At 36.7% G+C, this 20,822-nt stretch overlaps 1 protein-coding gene across 3 annotated transcripts in view; it reads left to right on the top strand.

The window, feature by feature from the left end:
• The first annotated feature begins 2,366 nt into the window (after positions 1-2,366).
• Positions 2,367-20,822, top strand: part of PLEKHD1 (pleckstrin homology and coiled-coil domain containing D1) — a 532,907-nt gene continuing 514,451 nt past the window's right edge. For 2 of the 3 annotated variants that reach the window (XM_044074000.1, XM_044073999.1), the window contains exon 1: positions 2,368-2,745. In XM_044074000.1, coding sequence (XP_043929935.1) covers positions 2,597-2,745 — 149 coding nt within the window. In that variant the 5' untranslated portion in view covers positions 2,368-2,596. Of the gene's footprint in view, positions 2,746-20,822 lie in introns of all 3 variants that reach the window. The other variant, XM_044074001.1, reaches the window with a different exon arrangement.

Here is a 20,822-nt window from a genome sequence, read left to right as displayed (position 1 = left end):
CAAACCATCATACCAAAATTTATTTTTAAGATTGGTTGAATAGCAACAAAAGAACATTAATCATTGTGAGAATATTTGCAGAAGTGTATATTGCAAGTTGGAAAAGAAACCCAAATGGAGGCAGTAGGTCCTGATGGGGGATGCGATCATGCTGGTGAGACTACAGAATTAATATTGCAGTGCTATGAAATATCAGAATGTGATGAAATATCTTCTGCAATCATAACTAAGTGAAACACTTCTATGCCATTCAGAGTGATGGCACAGACTAAAAACATTTTTTTGTAGGGAACAGAAAAAAAGAGTAAATTCCCAAAACAGTACAATTTGGTCAAAACCAGTTATTTTGTTCTACCACAAGAGAGCAAGGGCTTTCTGAGGAATCAAGCATGGAAGAAACACAGGATAGGCCATTACTGTTTTTCACAATGTCACTGCCTTTGCATTCATTTCCATAGAATACACAGACATGAGTTCTTTCACATAAGTGTTGTAAACAAATCATGACAGTTACTCATGATCTCCTCCTTTTGGCTTATCTCGGTTAAGGGTCACCACAGCGGAACAACGGTCCACAGAATGATTGGCAGTGGAGTTTTATGCTTCCGAGTTACCAGCCTGGCACCCAACCTTCCACAGAAGGCACAGACACACCTAAGGGCAATTGAGTGTCTCCAATCCACCTATAGCATTTCTTTGGGATTTTGGAGGAAACCGGAGCACCCGGAGGAAACTCACATGACCACAAGGAGGACATGGAGACTATGCACAGAAGGCACCCCAGTCGAGAATCAAACCGGAGAGCCTCTTGCTGTGAGGTGGCAATGCTAACTGCTGCACCACCGTGGCCGCACACGGGAATTATTTAAAAAAATCAAGGGTAGTAAGAAATTCTTTAAAAATACAAACATGCATGTTGTCTGTTGTAATTACAAGGAAAGTTATACGCAGGAATGTATTACTGGGCTTATTAAATGTCATTGTCATGGGGTGAAAAAAATTGCTTATCAGTCAGGCCCTATATACAAATGTAATACATGACATCTTTGTAAGTACTTTTAAAGAAAAAGACAATAAGAAGTATTGCCCCCTGCACACACATACGTACGTACGCTTGAGTGCACACCCACACACACACTCTCACTCATTCTTTTACAACTATCTTGGGTGTCAACAACAGTTTCTGACATAATCTTAGAGTTAGTGACAGGCATGAAATACTGAAACTGCCCCAGAAGTCATTATGCACTGTAATTATAATGTCCCACATACTATTATTCTGGTAGTAGTGTCAAGGTTACTGCTTTTATGCAGCAGATGAAACAAAAAAAATTCTAGGATAAGCTGGTATGTCTAGGGCAGAGATTTTACATGATACAAAAAAATGATCGGGGTTTAGGGCTATAACCATTTTTTAAATTATTTATCTACATAACATGGTAACTGAGACAAAAAATAGTCTGTCTACTTAACTTCCAAAATTCCTGGGAATTGTCCAGGTGTACGATATTAGCAAAGTGTGAGGCATTTCTGTTTGCGACTTCATGCAGAGATGAGTGATACTTTCTGCAGTGCCATATGCCAGTTAATTTTACCTGAACATAGTCTGACCTTTGCATATCTGTGGATAAAATATATTGTTCTGTGAAACATCTAGCTAGTTTGAAAGAAAAAAAGACATTGAACTAGTTATATTTGTAGCAGATATCCATACTATTTATGAGAATGTATTACAAATTGTCAGAGAGTATATTGTACTATTCATTGCAGTGGGGTATTAGAACAATGCAGTTTCATTTTAACATTTTAAGAGATTATTTTTTTTTAATTTTTCCTGTATTATATTATTCTTTAATTAAACAAGTACATGTTTTATAAGCAAACTAACATACCCAGTTGTTGCTAACAGTTATACCATAACTGTACTTTCAAGAAGTAAACAGCATTTACTTTTACTCTGTTCCTTTTTAATTGATTAAATAATAACTTGGTGAGTTTCATCAGGGTCTTAGTCTATTATCTGATTTTTTTACAGAGTCTTACAAAGTTGCTGGAATCAAACCTAAGATTGCAGACAATAACTATTTATCATTTGTTACCTCAGCCAATACACCATACTGACATACCGAGTCTTTGAAGCTATGGAGTCATTGTTCTCCCTGTTGTATTTTTTAGTTACATTGTATAATAGTGCAGCTTCCTTGCATAAACAAATCTCAGAATGCCAGTATAAGCACAATGGCACATTAAGGGTTAACAATCATTGGCTTAGTGGAAGATTTTGTTCGACCTAGAAAGGGAAAACACTGTAAGTGCTTTAATCTATGAAGGCAGCATTTGTAAACTTTAATCGTCATTGTCTGGCAATTGTTTTAGCATTAGATGCACCAGGAAGCAATACGAAAGGAGACAGCTCTTCCATTCCCTGTAGTTAAGTGTTAGTTATTGACTCAGCAAGTTTATAGATCCTGAATTCGCTACAGACCCAGGTCTCTCGCTCTCTCTCTCTTTCTGTCTGCATGACAGCAGTCTATTACTTCTCAAAGACTCTCTAGTTTCTCTCTGTGCTGTGGTTATAAACATACAAGGAAAAACAATGTTTACTTCTAAATCAACATCTGTGTCTCCATCTCCATCCATGGAACAGACTGATACAGATGCTCTGGACATCAGTACAAAGGTCCAGATTTATGGAATCCTCTGGAAAAGGCCATTTGGGAAACCATCTGCTAAATGGTCAAAAAGGTATGCATTTTTGTGCCTATGATAGATTGTAATATATCAAAAGATTCAAATTCCAAGATGTTCTATGTTTCTTTCTTTCTTTTGCTTTTACAAATTTATTTGACATGTATTTTGAATGTTAGCAAGAGCAGAATATGTATCTGGCGACAGTGTCATTGCTATTGTCTAAAAGAACTATTACTTTGTTCCTCCTGTAAACACGTGGCAAACAGAACTGCTATTTATATTTTCTTGATATGCTTTATGTGGCATTTTTGGAAATAAACAAAAAAAGAGTTTGCTTATGGCTAAAGTATAATTTTTCTGAAACACAGCTGAGACTTTTGAACTATGTTTGATTTTCAGGACAGTGTAATCATTTTTAACCATAGTATTTTTTAAAACTGGTATATTTTATTGTAGTAGGTAAAGGTCTTAACGAATGTGCCAATCAGTTTGTGCTCTTATGTATAAATAGCACTGTTGCTGTGGGTTAGTAATTTTCATCTTGTGGTCATTTTAAGTTTCCTGAATGACCAGTTTTGTACATAAATTCCGACAGAAATACTGTTTTGCCCTTGAATTTATGACATTTGTTTCAAATGTTATAAAACAGCTGCTGTAAGCAAAGTATAACTCTACTGTGTGGGTAAGACTGCTGATACCAGTTCTTTCCTTGATATTAATATAGAATAAATAACAGGTAATGGATCCCATATTGAAGTCATAGAAAGATGAGTCAAATCAGCAGGGATGCATTTACAGCTCAGTATGGAGAAAATGTTCTCCCGGTATTTGATGTGTTTTCATTTGTTGACAGACTGAGGAATGTTACCGGTAGTTAAATGTTCTTGCAAGGACAGAAATGCACATTAAGAGCTATTTCTGCCTAATGAGCCTTAACCTATAGAAAAAAAATGATGCAGTTTTGAGATATTATATCCAGGACTCCACTTTGAAGTGTGAAACTGTTACTAGCAGACTACCAGACAATGCACTATTAAGTTTTCTCTTATACTTATACAAGTGACATTGAGAAAAGTCTAGAAGGAAACCTGTGTCCTTTTGCACATGGTACAAAGATCTGCAACATGAATGTTATGTAAGATAGGAATATAAATAATTAAAAGGGAATTAACAAGTTTATAAGAATATTTTGCAATACTGTCAACTTAAACTCAGTATAAATAAATGGAAAATTATTTATTTGTGAAACTAAAAACTTGGGAGAAATGGTATATTTACAGGGGAAGTAGAAGTTAAAAAAATAGAAATGGAGATGGTGGAGAAGATCATGTCGGAGGACTTAAAGGTAAAGCAAAAAAAAAAAACTGTCTGAGAAAGTCACAAGTACGACTAATATAAAGGAGCCACTTGGGCAGACTTCTGTATGAAGTATTGTTCAGAGCCACTGGATCAGTTTAATCGATACCTTTGTATGAAGAGATTCTAAAAGATTTTAATATGTGCAAAAATGAGGAAAGGAGTGAGAAGAGGGATGTGGTAGAAATGAGCACTAAACGAAGTCAGCAGATTCCAAGAGAGTATTAGCCAATAGAAAAAAATGAAAAGATACTGGAAAACAAAGTGGACCGAGGTTAATATTGCTAACTCACATGTTCTTGGTTCTTTGGTTCAGGTTCTGGTTGTGGTGCCTTGTATGTGGAGTTTGCAAGTCCTTCTTGTGTTTCCTTGGGTTTTGCCAGGGTCTCTGGTTGTCTTCCACATGCTAAAGGCATGTCATTACTGAATCTGTAAATTTCTAATTTGCTTTTAGACATGCATGTAGTACATTTGTTTGTATGTGCAATACACATTATATGTAAAATCAAATGGACGTCCTGCAGATGGTTAAAAGTTTGTTGAATGTATGCAATACTGGCAGAAGCAACACAATTACCATATGATTGTGAAATACTGGTGTTACTTCAGAATGCTCTTATTACTTTGAGGGACACCACGGTACACTGGAAAATGTGAATTTATGTTTTCTCTGCTGTTGTTCAATCTCACAGTTGGTTTATATAAAGGAACAGAGGCTGTGAGGGTGTAGGGGAGACATGCACCCATTGGAAAAAAAAACACATTATCGTGGGTTACTGAGTTATTTAAGGTAATTTCAGTTTCAATATTTTAGATCAATGATTTTGTGTTTGATTATGTAATTAATATATATATAAAGCATCCCTTCTGTTGACTATTGTTATAGTTGACAGCTGTGTTGTCAACATGACTTGGATGACAAAAGAGCTGATCAACAGTTGTGGGAGATCATTGTAATACTGGGGTTGGGGAATATGCCCTTTCCCTGGTATTGTGTGATCTTGGACCTGGAATATACATTTAGCAGGGGGTGTTGGGGGTACAGGGAGGACTTGCCCCATGCAAAAAAAAAAAAAAAAAACAAAAAAAACATCAGAGCATGCACAACTGAGCATCACTTTTTTAATATAATTTTGTGTCAGTGTGTCAATAATGTTGACATTTAGGTGTTTAAACATTTTTGAGTACACCCACATACATAATAATATGCATCCTGCATTAGACTTGCATTACATTTAGTACTGATTCTCTGCCTTATGCATTTTGAGTGACAGCAGTCTCTGGATTATCCCCATAATCATCAATAGAATAAGGCAGGCATGAGAAGATGAATGAATGAATGAAAAGGAGATGCCTATGTATAAGGACACAGTTTAAATATAGATATTGGAGAGCTCAAGAAAAATATAACAAAAAAGATTTTAAAGGCAATGTAGTATCTAGAAGAAATAGCATTCTTATGGAATCTGTGAGCTCAGAAATGGTCTGATAATCCAATAAAACAAGGGATAGATAATGATGTAATTATTGTAAGGACTGGGAGAAAGTAGTAAGTAAGCATGACAGATTATTTAACAGGTGGGAAAAAAGGGTCTGAATGAGTGCACCTTGTAGTTCTTGTATGCCTTTCAAGTCCTCATTTCTCTTCCATTCATTTATTTATTAATCCAGTCATTGTGATTACCCACTTAATACAATGATTTTCTATTTCTTGACTAAGAAAATGAATGTGGGGATGCAAAACATTAGAAGTATGACTAACTAAACAGAATAATAAAAAGTGGAAAAAGTCAGGAAACTGTTAAAAGTAGGGTAAAGTGGAACAAGGGTTTATTTCTTCTTTTTTTAGAGCCTGTACTTAACTTCAGGTATATTTCTGGGTCAATGTTATAACTCAGTAGTGTATAGCTTGCATCTGTGCTAGGGTCACTGCTGAGAACCCCAAGTGACCGCCACAGTAGAAGATGTATGGTGACTGTAGTATGAGCTGTGATTGCTATGGCTGAGGGCATCTCAGAAGGGTAGCTAGCTTTTTTTTTTTTTTTTTTTAAGCTCAGGGACACTGTGAAGAGTCACTCCATGTCTGTGCCTTTATTTCTTGCTTGAGTATACGAACAGTGAATGATGTAGCCAGTTGTTGCTACCACTGCTAAGGCACCATTCTTAAAGTCTTTCCACCCCCAGGTTATCCCTGAACATTGGACAGCCCAACTCTCCTCACCAGCCTAACTGATCCTCAAGGTCATTGGTGTGGTATGGAAACACTGTGCTGTCTGTTAACATGACATTTACTGCGTCGTCACATCACCTTCCAAAGCAGGGGGAAAACAACAGCACTGAAACAACCATAGTTGAGTATAATTAGAAAACACAAATAATGAACAACCTTTTCTAGGTAACACAAATGCTGTAGCTCCGATAGTATGCCCTCATATATGTGTGACATGCAGAGAATGAAAAATATTGCCACGATTATCACTGCACATATAAGATCACAGCACTGCTTTTGTACCAGGATGACACTGCCAGGTACTGAAAATGCTAGATTATAATAATTCCACCCCAGACCCTCCCTCGTTAATCTGGAGGTGCTGTCTGGAATACAAATGATCAGTTTGTCAGTGATTTTAAGGTCCAATTTCAAATACACTTAGGTGTTTAATTAGCTGACATTCGGGATCTTGCAAGTACAAACTTAATTACTTAAATAGTGAGAAATGAACCCCACAAATATGAGGCATAAACCTAATTGTTTCCTGTTCAAGAAATAATAACAGAAGTGTAGCCTGTCATTAGACTTTAGACCCCTTTAGTCAAGCATGACATCAGTATTAAAACAGAGAAGCCTTTGCAACCACATTAAAAGGGCTGAAGAATACCTTATAAGTTATTGCATCATACCAAATATAATGTTAGTTCTTACCCTTAGCATTACATCTTCACATTCCATGATGGATCCTGACCAGGGCAGCTAAAAAGTCTTCATTGCATAATAGGTAACCTTCTGCTTTTGTATCTTGGAAAGTTTATTTGACTTATGAGCTTCTTGGCAGCTATATGTTTATTAGTAGCATGCTCTTAGAGGTGTCTATGACAGCCAATTAACCAGTCTCTGTACCTACTGTCTCTGTATTTCAGAAGTCCATCCTTGTTCTGAATGGGGTCATATACTCAAATAGCCTTACTATAACTGGACAGATAATTTGAAACTTTAACTTTCTTAATCTATGAAACTGAAAAATGTACTCTTTCTTTGAATGTGAACTCTCCTATTCATTTTTCAAAAACACTAATTTCACCCAGGTCTTATAAATCTGATCACATCTCCAATTCAATAAAGTAAAACCAAACTGAATCTTTAAGTTTATATTTCAAAATGATCCAAAACATGTTGAGGCTCTTGAAACAACCATGGCACCAGAAGAAAATATTCTGTTAAACTGTTTAATTTTTATTTTATTCACATGCAGTCCAGTACAATCTGCAATGTTTTCTTTCATTTAGGTTCATAGGTGTGTACTAGGCTAATGGTCCTGGAGCCTTTATAAGCCTAGCCCATAGGATTACCCTTGCATTGTGCCACCCGACTTTAGTTCCCAGTGCCTCTGTCGAGTAGAGTCACTGGAGTGATCCCTGGGGTGAATTTTCTATTTCCCATCCACTCATCAAGATTTCTCTTGAAGAGGGCCAGTGAGGCGCTCCGCTTGACATGTATGGGAAGTCTATTCCATAGCATGGGCAGCCTCTGGGTTATGAACCTGTCGCTCCAGCTTGTTCTGTTGAATGTGGTAATGAGATTGCAGTCTCTGGGGTGTGTAGTGTGGAGGGATTAGGATTTCTTTAGATGTAGCATTTCTAACAGAGATGGGTTAGACATGGCTTTGTAAGTCAAGCAGAGATCACCTCTAAGTAGGCAATATGAGGCAGAGAATAGTTGGAGATTTTTGAGTCTGTCCATATAGGACAAGTGTTTAAGACCTAGGATCCTCTTTGTGAGGTACTTTTGTGGCCTCTCCAGTTGTTGCAGGTGTCTAGTGAGGTACATGCCAAATGGGGCATTGTACTCAATGATTGGCGTAATGGGGGAAGAGTAGAGGGAGACAATGACCTCTTTCTTCCTGGATACAAAACCCTTAGTAATGAGATGTGCCACATAGAAGGACTTTCTGACCACAGTGGCAACGTGGTGGTCAAAAGAGAGGTTGCTGTCAACCTGTGTTTCCAGATCTCTTATAACACCTTCTGTGTTCAGTGGACTACCACCGACGTGGTAATTCATGAGAACCAGGTTTTTCCTAAAGGGGAAGACGACACATTTTTTGTCACTGACACCATTTGTTGGTCTCAGTGAGGCCTTTTTGTAGGATGCCAACATCACTTGGAGAGTTAATTATGGCACCCAACTTGCAATTGTCTGTGAACTTTGTCAGCCAGAGTCCCTTCGTGCTGGTCTGGACTTCAGAGAAGTAGATAACAAACAGGAGGCAACCCAGGACCAAACCCTGTGGGACTCCACTCATGACTGGTTGGCAGTCTGACTTGGAGTCAGCTACTTTCACACTGTGGGTTATATCTGTTAGCCAGTTTGCAACCCACCTAGTGATATAGGGGTTGATTCCTAGCTTAGGGAGTTTTTCTATGATTCCTGAGTGGGGAATGGTATCAAAGGTCTTTGCCAAATCAAGGTAGGCTGTATGAACCACCTTGCCTTCACCCACAGCTCTGGTGACTGACTCAAAGAAGTCAACCAGGTTGAGCAGGCATGATCTACCCTTCACAAAACCAAACTGTGTGGGATCCAGAGTTTGGAGATTTCCTATATCCTTGTTTATTAGATTCATAATGATGTGTTCCATAGCTTTGCATATCAGACTCATCAGGCTGGGCGATAGTTCCCAGGGTCTGTAGTTGCTCCTCCTTTGTGGAGAGGGATGATTTGGTAGGGAGGTGAGGCTGTGATTGAACAGGGCACATAGGTGAGGTGCCAGTTCACTCTGTAGTTCATGTAGAAGACAGCCAGGGATATTGTCAGGTCCTATAGAAGCTGTATTCTTGGCCCTGGACAGTGCTGTTTTAACCTGTGCAGCAGTAATACTGGGTGCCTGGCAATCTACTGGTATTGTGATTGGTCCTTTGGTGGGGGAGAGAGGGGTAAAGTTGGCACTGAATCTGTTGGCCAGTATATTGGCAGTATCTGTTGGCTTGGTATAGGAGGTGCCTTTGTGCAATAGCTCCAAGCAAATCTGGGTATTGCCATTGGGATTCTTTACATAGCTATAGAAGGCATTGTGGTTGTCTTTACTATCTGCTGCAATTGGCCTTGTGATTGTCTTTACTATCTGCTGCAATTATGTAACACAATCAGCTTCTTCATCTTCAGGCGCTCCATTAACACAAATATTCTTTTGACATGCTCTGTCTCCCTGATCTACCTTTTTTTTTAATTCTTTAACAATTTTTACTTTCATCCAAAAATGGGCATACTGCTCACTCAGCTCTTTAGCAGTGTCACTGGCACAACTGGTAGCACACACGCCATTGGTGCAGAAGGGCTGTGGGTTCTATTCCCACACCAGGTAGACAGATTTCTGATACTGCAGTGCCTCATAAAGGGGCCGGGGTACCACACTCCTGAGTGCACCATCCTTTGGATGAGATGTTAAACTGAGTCTATGTTAAATCAGTGAACACTTAAAATAGTGAACGGTGATTTACTGACCTGTTAAAAGAAAAAAGCTGACAATCCCGAAGACACGGAACAGTGATATTTTTCCCAGGGAAAAAAAATCTCTGTTTCGCAAAAAAAAAAAAAAAAAAAAATGTTTAAAACACAAAATAAAGTGGGGTGCTTTGCCCCCCACACCCCCCCCTACTTAAACATACCAAATCTGAGATCACACCACAGTGGAAGAAATAGCAAAGTCCCGAACATGGCCCAGTGATATTTTTCCCTGGAAAAAAAATTGCTGTTCTGTGTTTTCGGGATTGTCAGCTTTCACTCTTAAAGGGTCAATAAATCAGGGTTCGCTATTTAAGCATTTGCTGATTTAATATAGACCCGTTAAACTGAGGTCCCATCTTCTTAAGCTGGTAGTAGCTCAGGTGGCTGGAAAAGATCCTATGGCAGCTATCAAAAAGAGTAGAGGTCCTTTATTTATATACAAAATAACTCTTATTTGCAAAATATTTACATATGCACAAATATAGAAATATACAAATCTGTTTATACATATTCATAATTTCCTACACAGTCATGTCAAATTTTTATACTTATTAGACCCTCCACTTCTTTTTCCATAACCACTATCTAATTTTATTTAATATTGTTGTTAAAAGCCATTTACCATTAAACATATTTTCATATATTCTTTCATCGCATATAACATAAAATAACTTATCTAGTCCTTTAACATATTCTTTACTTCTATACTTATAATATCCATATTTATTTTATCTACTTCTTTTATATCTTCAAAAAAGTCTTCTTTACACAGTGTCCCTATAACTTTTTTATTCTTTTACATTTCAAGAACACGTTCCATAGTTTTTTTTCATCTTGACAATTCTATTCCATCACTTTTCTTTTTATATGTCATATTTCCTTTTACTGGCAATTTATCTATTACCAGTCTCCACAAAAAATCTTGGCATTCTACTTTCTGATTGCACCATTTGCTTCTTATTTTTATACCTTTACTTTTTTTCATCTGTTTGATTTTCACATTGTTTAACATAGTAATGTTTTACTATTACATTCTTATACCATACTTTTCTTTCTTTTTATATAGCATCAATTTTTATTTTACACAACAATGTTTTTCTTGGTAACATTTTATTTCTTCATTTATATGCTCCTTTTCTCTCTTACTTTTTTACCATACCCCAAACTTTACCATACTTATATTTATGCAGTTTTACTACTAATCTCTCATCATTTTCATGTATCCACTTTAACACTTTGTACAAATTTAATGAAGCAGAGTATACCACTGGGTTAATTAACTCTAAATCTCCTTTTTCTTTATTTTCATACTAAACTCCTCTTTTTTACTGGGTTTAGTCTAGCACCCCATATAAATGAAAAAATATATCTGCAATAATTCCTTTTCAAATGCTGTTGGCAACATAAATACACTTGCTAAAATGATATTTTTCCAGTCAGTACTAAATTGATTAAATAAGCCTTTTTCTGAGTCATAATTTATATATTCACCAGAAAAGACATCTTTGCTTTATTTCTTCTATTCTTTTTTCCTGTTGAATTGTACTTAAATCTTTATTCCCAAATTTTATACCTAACACAGAAATTTCATTCATTGTAAAATATATACCCCCAAGCTTTACTACATCACCTAAACCTTTACTTTTCTCTTTATTTAAAGCCATCTCTATCATTCCTAAAAACTCATTTGTGCAAATTATTACATATTTTATCTAAATTTTGTTTTTGCAATTATTATAATGACATCTGCATATATTAACAGAAATGGAATTCTTATCCCTTCAGGTGTTATATTTCCCGCCTCCTTCAGTTTGTAATTTATTTCACTTACTGTCACATTCATAACTAATACAAAGAGCATACAACTCATTGGACATCCCTGTCTTAAACCACTCTTCAGATGTAGCATCACAAGTATTTCACTTTATTATTACTATATGCTGACATGCATAATTTTCTTAACTTTCTCACTTATGAGTAATAATGAAATAATATATTATAAGATTCCATGTCTAGTTGTGTAAAATGCCTTATTAAGATCTCCTATCATGATTTTCACTTCTTCTTTTCTGTTTATATCATCCACAATTTCTCTATCATTAATAATTCTTGATGACCCTTCCCCTTTATACTATATATACCATCTTCGATAATATTTACCATTTTAGTTTGAAATCTCTTTTGTGTTATTTTCATAAAAAGTTTATAATGATTATTATATAATCATTATTATTCAATGCTGTTGGTCTCCAGTTTTTTTAATTCTCTTCTATCTTCTTTCTTCTATATGAATTGAGGTATTCCACTACATAATTCTTTATATGTAAAACTTTTATTTAGACATTCATTCAAAATCTTTAAAAATACTTTTTTTGTCAGTCCCTTAAATTTTTATACATTTCATACCCTATTCCATCTGGACCTGCAGCTGAATCTATATATACTTGTCCTAATACTTTATCTAGCTAATTTAAAGAAATCTCTCTTTCCAACTCTTTATTCTCTTTTTCTGTTAACTGTTTTACTTTCCACATTTTTTCCACTACTTTCTTTCTTCTTTAAACATTTCTTCTGCATATTGTACTACACTATTCATAATATTTTCCTGAGTTCTTTCTATTTCTCCTTTTACATTTTTTATTTCTGTCATTACACCCAATCTTCTTTTTACTAATCTGCTTAAGTAACTTGATGCTTCTTCTCTTTTTCCTTGTAAAAAATATCATTGCTTATATAACAATTATTGTTTTTCTTGATTTCTTTCATATAATTGTTTTTATTTATCAAAGTACTTTCTATCTTTATGTTGTAAAGCTTACAATGCATCGTTATAAGTTATTTTATCTTTTTCTTTCTCTACTTTTCTCACATCATATTCCCACTGTAAAAAAAATATTTTTTATATTTTTCCTTAAATATCACCCACCATTCAGACCAATTTTTATTATAAAATGTTTTCACAGTAATATGATCTTTCCATAACTGCATTACTAATATCTTTCCTTCTTCATTCCATGCTTTCTCGTTTAATCTTTTTATTCCTTTGCCTATTTTATATATTCCTTGTTTTCTTTTATCTCTATCCAGATTGCAAGCTGACCAGAAAATCATGTTTTGACTACCTCCCCTTCTCATACAGCTGAACCTTCTGATACTATAAAATAGTCTATGTCAGGTCTATACATACCCCTTTTGTAAGTCTATGATTTTTTGTCGCAAAATTTTAACTTACCATGTCTTATAACTTCTAACATTTTTCTTATATAATTTCCTTTCTTTTTACACTTGCCTTTTAAATTACAATTAAAGTCTACTGTTATTATAATATTCATATCTATCACTACATACTCTAAAAAATCTGATAAAATAAGCTTTCACTTTCTTTACAGCTAGTATAAGCATACAATGTTATAATTCTATAGACCTCTCCTTTATATTTTAAATCTGCAATGGTTAATCTTACCATTTTTGCTAAAGTTATAACTACTTTTCTTGTATTTCTACAGAATACAAATATTCCAGAGCATTTGTTATTAACCAAATTCCAGATTATCTTTCCTCCCCATAGTTTCTATGTTCGTAATCTTTCTTAATTTGTTAAAATGTTGTGTCTTCCAGTATAATTATATCTATATCACATATATTATACCACTCCAAAATTCCTATTCTTATTACTATATTCTTAATGCTATTCAAATCTACAGAAAGAACTCTAAAAATCTAATTTTCCTTTTCCTTAGATTCATGGTTTCTTAAATTCATAGCTAATTACTGGGCTAGCTTTCTTAATTTTCCATTCTAAGCTTAACCAATTTCCTTCTCAAAGGTGAGAAACAAATTATGTACTTTGTGTCTGTGAGTTAACCACCTTAAGTATTACACCAAGTCCCAACATTTAGCTGTATGTATCTTTTTTCATCCATTTCCTTTTTTTTATCTTTTGTACTTATCCCTTCAAATTTTCTGTTTCTGTCTTTTGCCTTTTTACCAATATAATTATTTTCCCTTTTACTACCTCTCAGTTTGTCTTCTTCATCACTTATTTCAGAGCCTTCTTCTATGTCCTCTTTATTATTTTTTCTCATCCAATTTTCTTCTATTTCTACTGCTTCTAAATTTTCTTCTCTTTGTTCATCATTTTCTTAGCTTTCTTTTTCCTTGTTATTTTCATATTTTGCAATCCATCCATGAATGTCAAATTTTGTTACATTTATAACATTTCAGTTCACATTTTTTGCATCATGTCACATTTCCTCACAAATATAACATTTGCTTTTATCAAAATTACTTATCAAATGTTTTTCTTTTTCAAAAATGTGTTGGGTTGTCCATAGTATTTTACAGCACCCTTATTCCCCTCCACATTTATCATGCTTGGTATATGTATAATTTTTTTCTTTCTATTTTAACACAATATTGTAATCCCAGCCACCAGTCCATAAACCCATTTTGTTATAAAATTTTGCAATTTCCAGTACTTTACATAAAGGTTTCAAACATTTTTTCAAAGTCTCTCTTTTTACCTCTGTTCAAAATTGTACATGAATCTTCTTTTTGTTTCACTTGTTAAATGCTTTTATCACTTAAAGATTCCATGGGTAACAGTCTTTCTTTTTTCATATTCTCTAATAAAATTTTCCATTGAAAAGAACATGCTCAGATATAATGTTACAAAAATGTCTCTTTGTTAATAAGAATAAATGTTCTTACCTCATGTGCTTTTACACCCAAAGGCACTATTAAATTGTTCCACACTTCATACCTGTCCATTTCTTCATCTTTTTTACTTTGAATCTTTACCACTTACTTCCATTTTTCATTTTCTTCTCCCTTCTTTTCTGCTGCTCCACTTTTGTCTTCTTTTATTTTGTCTGCATATGTTTTCTTTTTCATCTCACCACTATACTTCAGAATTGTCTGCACATCCTCCTTTTATATTTTCTCCATAATGTCCACCCAGGAAACATCTCCTTCATTTAATAGCTCACGCTGCACCACCATTTCTTTAAGTAAATCATCCTGTAACCATCCTGACTGGAGGGTTGTAATTGCACATCTATCATTTACTTTGCCATCTCCATCAAACAGCCTCCTCTGAAACATTAAAACATTTCCTCAGAATTTTGCACACATTTTCCAGTCTTGATATTTGCTTTCTTCCTCATTTCTTTCACTATTCCATCATCACCTTCTCTCTTCATCTGCCTCCCTGTATCTTTGGGCTGCTTTTGTGCCTGCAACAGGATCAGGAAGTGCTCCTTTAAAGTGGGTCCCACTCACAACAATGACAAGTAGGGGAAGTTCCCTGATGCCCTGGCCAAATTCCCCTAGTGGTAAAAATTCCACCTCAGTTGTCCCATGTAAAGAGGCATCTAGCCTAGTGGCACTAACCAGTCAACAAAGGATAAATAAATACACTCTTTTTCCTCTTGCAGCAGGTCAGTAACAGTAGCCTGATATTTTAAAGCCTCAGCCACTGAAATATTGCTCCTTGGGTGAGACTGTGCAACTATCCAGTTTAGCACCCACCTGCACAGTTGCTAACATCAGTTTCACCTAGAGCAACTTCTCAGTTACTACTCTCTTAACTTTCCTGTTATAGACCCTCTAGGAAAAACAGCCTTATCATTATCAGTCTTGTAGTTGGCAACTATCCTTTACTTGTTTGGTAAACTGGCTTTCAATTTTCTCTGCTACTTTTTAAACTGTACTGAGCAGTTGAAAGAGTCTCTAGCCTGATGGCTTATCTTTGGGTACTTTCCTATATAAAGACTAATTTCCCTAAAGTAATTCAAGCTTTTGCTTTTCAGAAGTCTAGGACCTTGCTTATTTCATCCATCATATTCTTCAGTACCCTTTTTCTCATTTATTTATTTATTTCCAGTTTGATAACCGGGGAAGTCCACTGGGCCCGAAAGCCCGTTTTCAGTGGAGGCCCGGGGAGAAAATCTCCATAATAATAATACATTACACACATAACACTCTGTATTCTAACAGCATAACACATTTAACAATTTCGAAAAACATAGTACATTTGGAAGTATACATAAGAAATTCTTTTTATGCAACTGTATTGTTAGCATAGAAGAGAGAGATAAAAAGAAATTATACATAGATCTTGAATGCAAGAGAAGTAAAACAGAGGAGAAGTGAAGGAGATGCAAAGAATTTAAAGGAGAAGAGATGCCAGGAGGAAGATAAAAAAAAAGAACAGTTAGACTAAGATTTATTTTATGTTTGAGTCTAAAAGTACATCTTATGAAAAAGGCAAAAGATACATTTGTGAGACTAGACATGCATGTAGGCAGTGGGGAGGAGACAATTTAAAAGGAATAAATAGAGAGTTTAAGCAGGGGAAAGAGTTTAAGCAGGGGAGAGAGAGGAGATAAAGAAGTAGAGGGAGGGGAGCTGAGGAGAGAGTTTGAAGAAGGGGGACCAGAGGGGGAAAATTGGAACTGGGATGTATTAAGATCTAGGTAGGAAGTATACAATTACATTTCCAGTTTTGGGAGAGATGAGAATGGAGAAGAGATTTGAATTGTTCATAGCTTGTAGTGACTCTTAGAAGGGGAGGAAGCAAGTTCCATTTTTTTGCTGTAGTATAAGAAAGTAGGAGGTGGCCAGGAGGTTGTTTGAGTGTAGAAGGGCAAAATGTTGGATAATGCAGGGCAAGCAGTGGGTTTAAAAATTAGTTTGTGTGCAGTAGTAAGTTGGAGGTAATCGAGGTGATTAGGGAGTTCTAGCCATTGGAGACTACGGAGGCAGATGCAATGGTGTGTAGAATGAGTGGAGTTAGTAGCGAATTTGGTGATTTTGTAGTAGCAACTTTCAAGTTTTGAGGAGATAGAAGTGGTGAGGTTGGTTAGAAGAGGAGCACCATACAATGGAGAAGGGAGAAGGTAGGTAGTGGCGAGTGTTTGTCTTGTAGCTAAAGAAAGAAAGTTAGCATTTCTGTAAAGCATACCGAGCTTCTGATGGGTTTTTTTTATGTTTAGATGAATATGAGTATTAAATTTCAGGTGTTCATCGATGGTAACTCCGAGTAATTTTGCACAACTAACAACTTCTATTGGGGACTGGGAGAGGCTGGAGATTTTGAAGGATGGCTTATCAAGAGGCAGAGCTTTTGAGGGGGAGAAGAGAATTATATGGGATTTATTGGCATTAAGGGAAAGATGGTTTTGAAGCATCCAATTTTCTGTGGTTGTGAAGGCCAATTGGGTTTTGGCTTGGAGCTCAGGAAGGCTAGGGGCTGAGCAGATAACAGTGGAGTCATCTGCATATTGTACAATTTGAGAATGAGGAATTGCAGAGTGGAGATCATTGATAAAGACATTAAAGAGCAGAGATCCGAGAATAGAACCCTGAGGGACTCCGGTAGGGGTAGGTAAGAAGTTCGAGGTACCTGTATTCCATTTCACAGCTTGGGATCTGAGAGATAACTTTTGAACCAAGAAAGGGAATTGTGGGAGAGATTGAGGTTAGAAAGGTGGTTGAGAAGGAGTGTGTGGGATATTGTGTCGAATGCCTTGGAAAGGTTAAGAAGAACAGTGGAGACAATATCTCCAGAGTCACGGGCATGGTTGGAAATGTCTAGGAAAGAAAGGAGAGCAGTTATGGTACTGTGGCCAGGCCGAAACCCATGTTGAGTAGGAGTGAGGAGATGGTTATTGAGGAGGTGGGGCATGAGTTGCCGGTGGATACATTTTTCAAGGACTTTTGAAACTGGGGAAAGAATGGCTATTGGGCGGAAGTTAGAAATGCTATTATTTTTGCCTCCTTTTTGAAGGGGCAGAATGTGGGCAGCTTGCCAAAGTTTGGGAACATAAGATTCTTAGATGGATCTATTGATGAGAATGCTGATAGGTATGGCGATGCCATCTGCTGCGAGCTTGAGAAAGAGTGATGGGATATTGTTGGGGGCATTGGAGCATGGTTTGAGTTTGGAAAGAAGTTTTTTGATACTGGTGGTAGACACGGATTGTAGAATAAAAGTGGGAGGGGGTTTATGGAAGCAGGAGTGAGGGGAGGATGGTGAAGAAGGCTTTGGGTTTGGGCTGGGGGTGGAAGTGGAGAAGGATTTAGTCAGTTTAGCTATGGAGCTGGTAAAAAAGGAGTTGAAGAGGGTTGCAATTTCTGTGTCAGTCTTATTGTTGTCTGGACAGGGATTGGATTTAGTACCTGGGTGTAAGAGGGAATTGATGGAATTCCAGAATGTTTTGGGATTGTTTGCGAGGGTAGACTGTAGTTTGTTGTAGTATGATTTTTTATCTTTTATGATAAGTTTTTTAGTAAGATTGCGGAGTTGCTTAAATTGAAGGAATGAAGCTGGGTTTTTATTTTTATTGTATAGTTTCCAAGTTTTGTCCCTTTGTAGCATTAGAGTTTTAGTGTCCTTAGTTAGCCAAGGGGCAGAGTTGTACTTTATTCGTTTTGTTCGAGGTGGGGCTTGGGAGTTTAGGATTTTAAGGAAGGTAGTATTGAAGACTTCTAGGGCTTCATCTAGGGGAAGAGTTTTTAGTGAGTCCCAGTTTGTTCATTTAAGGGTTTCAGAAAATACAGAAGGGTTAAAATTAGTTAGGTTACGAGAGTGGGCATATTGATGGTGTGGGAGCTGTTGGGTAGTTCGGTTAATAAAGGCTGGGAGATGATCACTTATTGAGCCTGGTAAGATACCAGAGTTGGAGATATTGTTAGGGTGGCTGACTAGCATCCAGTCCAGGATGGACCCTGGAGGGTTATTTTTGTTAGGTCTGGTAATGTTGTTTATTAGTTGAGTAAAATTATAAAGATTGATAGACAGAGAGGGAGTATTATTATTAATTGTATTCCAATCAATATTGACATCACCTAGAATCTAAGTCTCATGCTGGATATTGTTTGTAGCCCAACAGAGAATATTCTCAAGGGTGGAAGAGTTGTCTCCAGGGGGTATATAGATGGTTATGATACAGATACTTTTGAAGTTGTTTATTTTGAGGATTCCTATGATTAGTTCTGCATTATTAAATTTAGGAATGGGATTTTGGTATGGGCTGAGATTTAGCAGGCAGTTGTAGACTAAGGCTACACCACCTCCTTTTTTGTTTTGGCGATCGGACCTAAGTGCTTGGAAGCCAGGTGGTAAAATCTCAGAGTTAGTAGTTTGTGGTTTTAGCCAGGTTTCGGTTACTGCTACTATGTCAGGTGCAGTGAGATTTAGCCAAGCATGGACATTTGTTATTTTGTTATTAATACTCTGGGTATTAATGGTAATGAATTTAAGGTATTTATGGCTTTGTCTATTAGTGGAGGTAGTGGGAGAGAGATTGTTAGTCGGTGTTGACCCAGGGTTGGGGTGGATATCTCCTGCAAGAGCAAGCCAAGAGAAAGGAGAGAGGAGCTGAAACTTTGAATTGAGACATAAAGTAAGAGGGAGATGTAATTTAATTTTGATAGCAGGAGATTTTAAATAGACTGTATGGAGTTTTAGTTTGAAATAATGAAATGGATTTGGTTGAAGTAGGGAGGGGGATATTAAATAAAAATGGAGTGTTGAAGGGTGGGGAAAGGAGATAGTGGAGGGTGAGGGGAGTGGGAAAGAGGAGGGTAGTGTGGTAGAGGAATAGGAAGTTACATTATAGAGAGTAGTTAAAAGGAAAAGACATGTAAATTAGGTGAGATAATGTGGAAGAGACATGGATGAGTAGGGTAGGATAGATATTAGAAGAGGGGGTAGAGACTGTGTGGGGAGTTTGGAGATATAAGGAGGAGAAGTATGTGAGAGAGCAGTCAGGTAAGGGAATAGAGAGGGGGAGGGGTAGTTTAAAGAGATTTATCTAGGAGGGGGAGGAGCAAAGAGATGGGATAGGTTGAGGGCAACAGGGGAGGAGACAGGAGGAGACTATAAATGTAGATGCACTGGGGGTGGGTGAGATTTGGGGGTAGGGTAGGGGAGCGGAGTGAGCCCGCAGGGCGAACGGAGCGGGTAGAGCCACTGAAGGAGAGAGGCCAAGGAAAAACTATCAGTGGAGAGCTGAAATGTTAAGGAAAGTTTGGGGATGGGTAGAAGGTAAGGGCCTAATCAGTAGTGGTAGTGGACAGAGAAACTTATGATATACTTATCTTCAAGGAGGGACTGTTGCACTGGGAGGTTGTGATAGTAGACAGTGAAATGTAGGTGAAGAGGAGTACAGTAGGAAGGAGAGAAAAATATCTGGAGGCAGTAGTGTCTTACAAATATATAAAACCTGCGAGTCTAAGGGAAGAGGCTTTAATCAGAGGGGAGAGACCAGGAGAAGGGTGCCACCTAGTGGACAAAAGATTTATAGCAAGTAGTATCACAAGTACAGGGGGGAAGGAGTTATGTTTAAAGTGGACACAAGAGGAGAGGGCAAGCAAGAAGTACTTGAAGGGCTTTGGCTGCTGGTCGACCTAGCTAGGGAGTATATAATAGCAAACCCTGGAGAATCATAACAGAACTAGCATTAGTTAACCTGAGTTTTCAAAACAGAGCTAGCTTTAGAACAGTCTGTTGTATTAGGAGGACATACTTTCTTGTGTTTATACTTTTCTTCAAATAGGGAGGTTTTTAAGGTTCAGCTCCTCAGTTTAGGAATGGACAGTAGTAGATAAGGTGGGTGAAGGACGTTGGTCAACAGCGACAGGGCAGTCTCACACTAGAGGACAATACAGGCAGGTTGATCAACTGGTAAATAAAGTGGAGAGAAACAAGAAGTAAAATAAACAGAAAACAAGGCACACTCAGAAATACTAGGCATTGATATTCATATCCTAGGCAAGATATTACAGTTCTGTTAAACACTATAGCAAGAGACAGTATGAGAATAAACAGACCCAATGGCTGAATTCACTTACCCCATATGTTAAGCTTAGGAGTAGAGTACAAGTATAAAAAGCAGTAGTCCTCACTTACTCCAAATGTTAAGTTAGGAGTAGTCTTTTAAAAATATCAACAGTTCTAACAAAACATGGCTAAATATTGCTATATAACGCAGTATTCTTTAACATCCAGATAATTTCTGTACATTTAAATTTCACCAGCACATACCTC

This window comes from Protopterus annectens, chromosome 6.part0 (genome assembly GCF_019279795.1).
Source record: "Protopterus annectens isolate FY-2018-M chromosome 6.part0, PAN1.0, whole genome shotgun sequence".
Taxonomy (NCBI): domain Eukaryota; kingdom Metazoa; phylum Chordata; order Ceratodontiformes; family Protopteridae; genus Protopterus; species Protopterus annectens.
This window is presented reverse-complemented; position numbering and strand designations above follow the sequence as displayed.